A 10,367-nucleotide genomic window follows, 5' to 3' on the forward strand; every position below is an offset into this window, starting at 1 on the left:
CCTATCACTCGTAATGAATCTTCCACAGCTGTGCTAGTCATTAAAACAGGGGAAGTTGGGGATGAGGATATTAGGAGCTTCTGTCCTTTGTGCTCAACTTTTTCTGTAAACCTACAACTGCTCCGTAAATAGATAAATAAATAAAGCCTATTCATTTAAAAAGAAAAATGAAAGAGATGCCCTTGAACAGTAAGGTTCAGTAATGATTTTAGAGTAGCTTGAGCCCGTCCATATTGAAGACCTCTGGCATTTGGGACTAACAGCCCGTGGTGACCTCTCCATTCTTTCCTCTCTGTGGGCATCACCATGCCTTCAGCAACCTAGGCTTTGATCTTTGCTTTTCTTTGTCCCTCTCTTTGCTTTATCTGTCTTTCTGTCAGGTGTCTTCCGTAGTCCTTCCCATCTTTGTTTTCTGCTTCTCTTCCTGGCGTCCAGATCAAGGCTTTCCTTGTCCCTGATGGACTTCCTGCAGGCCTCGTAGCATCATTCATTCTGTGTCTCCTAAGCCATTCTGGTCCCAAAAAGAATGCTAGCTCATTTCTCAGGTCTAGACTCTAATGTTCAAGGTCATCTACTAATTCCAGTATTATCTCCTCTACAGCAGCAAAAGGACAGTTCAGGGAATGACTCAAGTGGCATGCCCGGCCTCCTGCCCCCACTCCTGTTCTGTACTCTAAGGGCAGTGTTCCCTGATTGTGAGCCACTGCCATGTTCCACAGAAAACCTCCCCTACTCGCAAATGAAGACGCTTAAAGGCCATTATCAGGAGTAAATACTGCCAAGTCCTATTGGTCAGTTTACTAATTGGGATGGTTCAGAAAATCGGGATCAAGAAATAAAGTTACACAGTAACTACCACGCTTCTAATGCCCAACAGAAAGTAGCTGAGCCGAGTAAATCCAGACCTGCAGGGAAAGGGGAGAAGAGTCTGAACAGCAGAAATCTCAGGGAGGCCTCCAGGCTCACACGGGGAATGGCCCATCCTCCACACAAGGAAAAAGAACAGCTGCAGCCAAGCTCGCTGTTTTATTTTTGTTGTGTGTGGAAGCACTACAGCCCTCGGTCCAGAGCCATGATCAAATTTATAGGCTTGGAATTTTTTTTTTTTCACATATTGCATTCCTGAGGCATCATTTATAAAACCTGCTTTTTCTCAAGGCTGTCAACTTTGAGGAAAACTGAATTTCAAAAAAAAAGTCCTTTAACTTTTCCCAAGCAGAATCTTACACAATCCCAACCTTATTAAAATAAACACCCTAACCTTGGATTTCGACCCCAGGATGACTTGTTATGGAGATTGTGTACTGAAGGGATAGTTTGTAAGAGTAGAAACCTGCAGAAAATAATGCCCAGAGCCTTTCAGATGTTTGTGTGTGTGTGTGTGTGTGTGTGTGTGTGTGTGTGTGTGTATTTGTCCTATTCTGTGCCTCTGTAATTAATACAGATTCAATTGTGTGATCGCCTTGGTACAAAACGCCTTGGCCATTTTCCAGAACCATTCCTTTGTCTAAGTACACTTAACCTCTCTGTGAGTTCCAAATAACTCAGATCACAAGATCAGGGCTCGTTGTGTTTTCACAGCACTGTTGGCTTCCTTCTGGTTTAAAGGTGCTTGCCTCATTGTTACGACCGGCCTTCCTCCACCTCTGCCTTAAAGTGGAAGAGTTTCCTTTCTCCTCACTTTGAAGTGGGGATCCCAGGTTGTGCTTTGTAGAAGAGTAGGATGGGTCCCCATCCTAGTACCTGAACCCTTGTCCCCAGGCAAACTCCACTTGAGACACTCCCAGGACCTGTTCATCATCGATGATTCCTTCCATCTTGGTGAGAGCTGCAGATGATATGGCAAAGTGGCTGTCTGGTGACTTTCTCATAGTCTTTTTATCAGTGAGGAAAGGCCATCTTAGAGATACTGAGTAGCTTGTCCAAGTTCACTCAACTGCAACACTGATTCTCAGATCTCAGAACCCTTGTACTAGAGGAGAAAAGCAAAGTCTAAAGAAACTGCTGTAACTCCCTCTTTGAGAAACACATTGTTCTAATAAGTGAGATTTTGAATATTCTGAAGAGAAACAGGACTGATCTGGTGTCACTAAGAAGCCAGATTTGAAAACTGTTTCAAAAACACGGCTAACAGTTTAAAACAAATAAGAAAGGAGTCTTCGCGAGGCCTGACTTGGGTCTACTGGATCTTGCAACCTAAATACGGTCTTCCTTATTGTCCACAGAGGAGATACGTGGGAGGCTGGAAAGAGGGAAGAGGACAGGCATGGCAAGGAGGGTTGCTGACATTCCCATTGTGCTTTCCATGGCCCCTTGATTTCTAGATTTTCACTTGACCTTTGTGACTTCAGTGTGTATTGTATGCAGAAGCATTTGGTGTATTTGGCGTACGTTTCCTAGGAAAGATCTTACCACATGAAGCATGGAGAATGAGTCACAGATAAGAGGGCTAAAGGCATAATGTTCTTCCACAAACTTTTTTTTAAAAGATTTTATTTATTTATGAATTTGAGAGAGAGGGTGCGCACAAGCAGGTGGAGTGGCAGAGCGGAAGGGAGAAGTAGGCTTTCCGCTGAGCAGGGAGCCTGACGTGGGGCTCCATCCCAGAATCCTGGGATCATGACCTGAGCCAAAGGAAGATGCTTAACTGACTGAGCCACCCAGGCACCCCACTCTTTGGCTAACTCTAGAGCTAACACCACAATAAGAGCACAAAGTGGATGTTAGTATAGGATGTTGATTTTGAAATTGTCAAAACTACCTATCAGTGGACAGTACTTGTCTTTGTTAACTAGGGCCACATCAGAATTATAATTTTGTCCCAGAGCATTTCGGAGGCAAAAGCCAAAGACCCTGTTGGAGCAGCTAACACAGTCAGGAGACACCTGAGGTCTTACAGATTTAAATACTGATATAGTGTTACACCATCATCCCTCCAAAACACAGCCCCTGCTCTGGAGGAGTAAGTAAAACTCGATTGGCAAGATGAAACCTAAATAAATCAGCACTGGTAGTCGTTCCAAGCTCCCCCCTCTATTCATTGCTTAAGATTGACAAAGTAGAAGAGGCATTTTGTTTACTTCCTTTTAATTATGACTAATAAAAAAAAATGCAGCATGTCCAAAAGAGGAAAGTACCTGTACTTCCGTTCTCATTTGATTCTGGGTCAGGACTGAACTGTTTTGAGAACGATGAGTGACAGCTCTGCTTAGCTTTTCGCTTCCTGATAGTGGCCCGAATAGTGGCTTCAGAAATTGTTATAACCTTCTCATCTGCTTTATCATCAAATGAAGAGCTCTACCATTAATTTTGGATTTGGGGCAATCGCCAATGACCTTAACCTCTATGCCTGAGCTTTGATGAGTTCCCATGGCACCCAAGGTACACAGTGTACCATACCTTTGTCATTAACTATTTCTGCCCCTGGGGAAGATGTACCTCTCCCGGGATGATTTGACTCTTGGTATAGTCTGGTGGTAACCTCCACCTGCACTGAAGGTCTTTGTTTTTGGAACTTATTTCCTTTCCATCTCTAATGACTGGTTACTTAGCAAACTGATACACCGATGAGATGATTTTAACAACCTTTATATTAGAGCTAGTGTTGCATGTCTTTTTATGGGGGGTAGAAATGCAGCAGAGAGAGCAGACATGGTCCAGTGGGAAGGACACGGGCTTTGGGACCCATCAGAAAATCAAGATAATCCAAGAACCACCTGTGCCATTTTGCTGTGGACATGACCTACAGGCTATGACCTGAGCTCTCTGAGACTTAGTCAAATGACGACAGCAGAAACCATCACACCGACCTCACAGCCTTATGTGAAGAGAGTGCCCGGGAACATCTTTGAAAACTGTGAGGTCCTAAACACATATTCGTTACTTCCAGATCCCACTGCCTTTTCCAAAGAAAGCTTTTTTTGAGATAAAACTCACCTACTGTCCATTTTATCCATTTGAAGTGTCCAATTCCATGGTTTTTAGTACATTTACAGAGCTGTTCATCAACACAGTTTTAGAATATCTCTATCATCTCAGAAACCATGTACCTTTTAGCTCCCCCTTCTCTACCCCCTAGGCTTGCCTTCTTAATTTGTACTTTGTGTTTATTTACGGAGACTCTAGGACAATTTTTTAAATTACATTAAAAAAAAAATAAGCTGACTCGTGCACGGCAGGATGGGGAATGAGGAGCTACATGTTCACAAATGGTATTACTAGGAAGATTATAGCTTTATTTGAAGAAGCAGAAAGATGAGTCCTCATGGTTACCACGGAAGCCCTGAGGCCATGAAGCAGCTCACAGCACTGGGGCCAACCCTTGGGAGGTAGCACCTGGACTGATGCTGATGAACAAAAGGTGGCTGGGGACTTGCCCCTTTACTTAGGAGCGTGAGGTTCCAAATCCAGAAAAATTCGTGGTCAGGAAGCTGCTTTTACTTTACCTTCACTTTCCAAACAGAAGCTTGACTTCAGGCCTCAGAGCAAGGCAGGAAGGAGGGAGGGAGGGAGGAAGGGATGAGGGAAAAGAGCCATTCCTGGCCCCTCCCACTTCCTGTATCCCCCAAACTTTCAGTGGAGGTGTTGAAGCGGGGTGACAGTCTATATGTGGTGTCGACTGGAAAAAAGGAAATCAATACTGGCCTCCTCTTTGTTCCAGGTCGCCAGATCCCACCCTTGGACCCCCATGAGAATGGAAACAACGGAGCAATCAAACTTGGGAAGCAAACCACGCAAGCCGGCCGGCGGTGCTGCTGACCCAGGGGCCATGGTCCGCTGTACTTGAAGAAGCCAGAGTCGACCTCCCATTCTCGGCGGCCTGGCACCCCACGTAGGGAGAAGAGAGATGCTGGCTTGGCATCCTGGAAGACCTGCCACGATGGGGCAGGGAATGTCCCTGGAAAAGGCTTTTAGAACACTCCAGAAAAATCTGCCATACTGTCACAAAATGGCCTTTGGTACATGAAATGCACATGAGAGGGAACAGATGTTAGGTAATAAGTATAGTTGAGTTTTTTGTTGTTGTTAAAAACCTTAAGCTACTTTTCAATTTGTAGAGCAGTCTCACTGGCTTATCTGTGTGTGGGATTCTGAGGTGGCCTTTCCCTCTGACTTCCTGGGTTCCTCAGCCCAGTTCTGGCAAATTACCCGGTGCCACTGCCTCTGTTACCTGACCAGCCTTCACTGAAAGGGTCATTTCATTTCATTTACCTTTCAGTGGAGTGTAATTGAATCATCACTCAAGCTAGACACTTGAGCCATTATGAAAAGCAGAGAAAGATGTATTAGAAACTGTTGTCTACATCTTTGACTTCTACTTGATGCCTGTTTTTCTACATTTTGGTCATATATAAACAAACAAACCAGATCTGACTAAAATATTTCATGCAATTTGGGGCTTGGGAGGCCCAGTTTGAAAGAGTCATTTGAGTAGTTACTGTATAAATGGTGACAGATGTCGGGTATAAATATTTTTCCAGAAACTGCCTGGGATACATCATCTCCAGAGTTATAAATTCCCACTCTCTTACAGAAGGTTAATTCACAGAGTAGGGTTTTACTAAGACAGTATGTCATGGTGTCATATCTAGGGGGAAAATTAACCGGAGGGTGTTTGAATCTAAATCATAGGGCAAACTTCTAATATTATCCATCAGTAGGTTACAGGAAAACCAGCCGGAGGAAGCAATGGCACCTTAAGATTCGAGACACCCCCATCCCACCCCCACCCCTGGCAAATTACAAAACTGAAGAGAGTGTTTTAGAAGATGCCAAGCTTGGGCAGCTTGCGTTAGGGCTCACCAGAGGTCCAACCCTGGAATGCCTGTTAGCTGCATGTAGACTTCCAGAAAACCTTCTGTTCTAGATTCCCCATCTGCTCAATTAATTAAAGGTGTCTGAATCTAATGGAAGGAAAAGGAAAGAACACACAGAAGGGGATAAAAGCTATTTCCACTAGAAATCCAAATCTTATTACCACTCTAACTTCCGTAAATACCTGGGATCAAAGTGCAGTTGGTTTCCTAGTAGGGCTTATACTGGGGGGAAATTCCTAAAGGATATTTGGATCCGTGCCTCCTGTGAGGACTAGGAAACTATCAAGACTGGCTGGTCTCAGGAATGGTTAATCAGGCAGTGTGGGAACAGGGCCAGATGGTACCTTTTTTGCTAGGAACATTCAAGGCCCAGCAAACATTAATAGAAAACCTATAACACAAAAGCCTGGGAAGAGATGGTGAGCCGACAAAAGACCTCAAGACCCCAGTAACTCAGTGTGATTCTCTCGAGGCTGTGCCCACCCTGCCCTTGATGGGTAGGAACACTGAGATGACCATCAAGGAAAAGCTGGGGTCTTTGAGAGAGTCACAGCCAAGTTGACCCTCATTTATGGGGACTGCGATCAAGAAAACAGGTGGAAATCACAGATTTAGGGATTGTTCTTTTCTTTCTAGAAAAACTCAAGAATATGTTGTCAATCGGATATCTCCACTGCTCCACTCAGCTTGCTAGAATAGTCTGACAATCGTAGGATGTGCAGGCCAGAAACACTTATTTTTGGTTCAAGAGTGCCTCTTAGCTCTCTAAGACACTCAAAAACTCCAACAAGTGGCATTTGGAAAGTCTTGGCAGAGTCTTTTCTGGGCTTTTTAGGGTTCTCCCCACATTGTCAACTTCACTAGCAGCTGGCATGATGCTGCTTCTAGGCCAAGGGATGATCATGCCTCTTCTGAAGGTTAAAAAATTGGGGCTGCAAATAGAATGACCTCTTTGCGGGGGACATGAAGCCTCATTGTGGAAGCTTTCCTCATCCGGCTGTCCCCGAGAACCTGGGCCTCTCTCTGGATAGCCACTCAGGATGCCCAGCTAGGGCAGGCCATGTCCCCTCGAGGTTCCCAGCCCTGGGCGGGGTCCTTAGTGACTGCATCTTGCCTGCAAGAGCTGATACTAATCACATGTTGGGAGCAACCTGCGAATAAGCCCGAGGTCTTATTTCAGGATCTCATTGAGGCTGTGAAACACTCTTTTACCTTTCCATACTGCCTTAACTCTTCCAGCCGGTCAGATGACAATATGTTTATAATCACTACTCAGAGCAACTGGGGAAAAGAGAACACAGCACTTGGGCACACATGCATTCATAGAAACGTGGAGTCTCCTCTTCAGATAGACGCTTCGGTCTCATCTGCGAGGAAGCTTCCTTCCTTCCTTTATATTGCCTTGCAGTTACCTCCTGGCTGTTCTGATCGTTGTTGAACTCCAACCACATAATACCACATAAAGGCCTGGAAATGACTGTTGCTCCAGAATGTCAAGTAGTTTCATGTGATGTAAATCCTTCCCATCATTTTCCAACCTTTGCTTTTTTGCCCCCTCCGTTCTCTTTCTTTCCACGCACGTGTATATGTGTAAATAGGATTTTGTATTTGTGACACCGACATGTAATGCATTTCACTGGCTGAGCCTAGCTCGTGCCTATGTGATGTGCAGCGTAGGCCTGGGTTCTCCTGGGGGTCATTTCCCCTTGGGAACCCCTACGGTGGCGCTGGAGTCACACGCACGCATTTTAGGTTGGTACGTAATTGACTTGCCATTTTATACTTGAAATGGTACATTAGGGTGCTGAGATGACATTACCTTGCAGACTATAGAAGGTTGAAGACCTGAAACTATTTCAGCCAACGGAAGGGCTGTGCCCCAAGGAGAACTGAATTCATGGGCCGAGGGAGGTTTGGATGATGGGAACAATTCCTTTACGGTCAAGGACTATGGCGTATGAGGGCTGAAGCCGAGCTCCTCTTATGGGACTCCGCTCGCTGCAATGCTCGCAGCCAGCTGAATTTCAAGCTAGCTTAGAAACTAAAGGGCTCTGAGCTGTATTCAGATCCATTCAGCATCAAGTCTACTTTTTCAGCCATCCTTGTTGAAAGCAGACCCAGGGATCCAATGTCCGTGCTCTGTCGCGAAAACCGTTCCTTTCTCTCATGTTTCTATAAAGGGCTTCTGGCTGGGCTGGACCCAGTTCTCACGTATAGAAGACGCTGCTGCAGACAATTAGGACCTTTCCACCTTGTATTCTATAGCAAGGCGCTGCCCTCAACATCACCCCATTGTGTATGTTATTTGGGGTTTAACACACACTGATTTGTACTAATAAATATTGTAAGTTTCACCAAGTTGGTCTTTTTCTTATAATGTTCAGTAGGATCATTTTTTTTTTTAAATCACAGTTACTCAGAATAAAGCAAGGTGATCCTCCAGAGATATTTATACATACGGACTACATACAGAGATACGTGTGGGGCTGTTCCCTGGCGCTGTTTACAAAAGCAAAATGTCTTCCCCTAAGGAAATCAGTAATAAAATGTGGCACAGCCACATGATGAAAACCATAGGGTAATTAAAACGAATGCAGGATCTCTCGTGCACCACCGACGTATCTCAAAACACGCAGGGGTACATACTGCCCACCCCCAAGGGAGCTACTCTCCTAGTGGCCTGTGTGAATAGAACCTCAGGAGCTATGCAGTGCACAGCCTGAGCAACAGAGCTGTGGCCTGAATGAGCGAATAAAACAAGTTGAAGAAGTACAGAAGCACACACATTTACACAAAAACAATCACGTATGTTGTTGAACGTGTGAGTGTGTAAAAGGTGGAATTAGAAGGCAAAACATCAACTTCCATGATAGCGCTCACCTCTGGGGAGGCAGAGACAGCAGCAAGTAGACAGGATCAGGGAGGGGAACAAAGGGCATTTAACTGGCAGTGATTGGTATTTATTTCATGATTTAAAAATCTGAAGCCAACATGACAAAATGAGAGCATTTGGTAATTTCAAGGTATGTGCTTTATTAGTCAATGCATTTTTGCCATATTAAGTTATTTCAAAGAGAGGAGACAATGGAAACAAGCGATGAAGGATGAAGCTGACATCGTAAATGTGCTAGAAAGAATTCAGAAGTGTAGTTGCCAGCTTCATGCTCTCAGTAAATTTTACCAGGCTGACTTGGCGCACCCTTTCGTCATCCCTGCTACTCCCGCCTGCCCACTGACACGCGCGGACTTTCTCTCACACACCTGTGCGTCTGGTACTTCTGTGCATACTTGATGCGTAGATGGACCTGGAAGAGTGTGTAGAGGGAGGAAGAGGCAGAGCCTCGTGTTCTCAGCATTCTAGTCACCCCCGTGCTGCGAAGCCACGTGCAGTACATAATCAAACAAGAAACAAAATGAAAAACATCCTCTCCAAGAGACCCGGTATTCCGATTTTGTGAGAACACAAGCCTTTCTTTTGCATCTCCTGGGAAGTGGTAACCTATTTACGGCGAGATGGGGAAATGTTTTAGAACAGCCCAATGGATTGCTGGATTTAGCCAGCCCAGCCTTCCTTGTCAGTAGCATTCTTTTTTTTTTTTTTTTTTTTTAAGATTTTATTTATTTATTTGAGAGAAAGACAGTGAGAGAGAGCATGAGCGAGGAGAAGGTCAGAGGGAGAAGCAGACTCCCCATGGAGCTGGGAGCCCGATGTGGGACTTGATCCCGGGACTCCGGGATCATGACCTGAGCCGAAGGCAGTCGTCCAACCAACTGAGCCACCCAGGCATCCCTGTCAGTAGCATTCTATATAGCTGCTCCAACCTCTCCTCTGTCTCTCTGTCCGGCTCCATCCCAGCTGGGGGGTTTATTTTGTAGGACCCAGGGTCTGAGGAGTTGTGCACTGAGGCACCTCACATGTTTTTACAAAACAACTCTGGTTGACTTATGGGCTCTGGAAAAACACAGCAAAAAGCCCAGAGCTTTATTCAGTTTGACCAGTGAGGACTGCCTGTGACTGTTCTAAGTAGTCATTAAACATTTCCTGCTCAGGCAAGTGCTGTCCCAAGAGCTAGGCTTGCCGGTCAGAAGATGCTAACTTCATGAGCATTCGTGTCCAGGAGCGACGTCTCCGAAGTTTTGAGAACACAGCCCCGTCTGGTTCCCCTGGCTTCTGGTACACCCGTGAAGCATCCTTTTCTCCATCCCAGTGTTTATGGAGACAACAGACAGAGAATCCCAAGCACTGGTTGGCATACTGAAGATGGGCGCTCTTGTACGTGCTGGTCAGAGCGCAAATCCACCATCTTTCTAGAAAGTGGCTTGATAACGTGTATCTGAGACGTCTGAAAAGACTACATGAATCCCGGTTTTCTATTTGTAGGAATTATTGTGTGTGCTTGTGTGTGTATATATATGGGTATATATGATATGTCATACATATAATATACATACACATTACCTATTACTGAGTACATATTCAACCAGAACTTAGTGTCTTAAAACCATGAATACCTGTGTCTTACGGTTTCCAGGGGCAGAATTTGGGAACAG

General features: G+C 45.0%; 1 protein-coding gene across 1 annotated transcript in view; it reads left to right on the forward strand.

The window, feature by feature from the left end:
* The window catches only part of RAB31 (RAB31, member RAS oncogene family), a 130,356-nt gene extending 122,182 nt beyond the window's left edge, over positions 1-8,174 (forward strand). The window contains exon 7 of the mRNA XM_032309492.1: positions 4,661-8,174. Within this exon, the coding sequence (XP_032165383.1) occupies positions 4,661-4,758 (98 nt within the window). The 3' untranslated portion in view covers positions 4,759-8,174. The remainder of the gene's footprint in view (positions 1-4,660) is intronic.
* Positions 8,175-10,367: the final 2,193 nt, after the last annotated feature.

Source organism: Mustela erminea, chromosome 13 (assembly GCF_009829155.1).
Source record: "Mustela erminea isolate mMusErm1 chromosome 13, mMusErm1.Pri, whole genome shotgun sequence".
Lineage (NCBI taxonomy): Eukaryota > Metazoa > Chordata > Mammalia > Carnivora > Mustelidae > Mustela > Mustela erminea.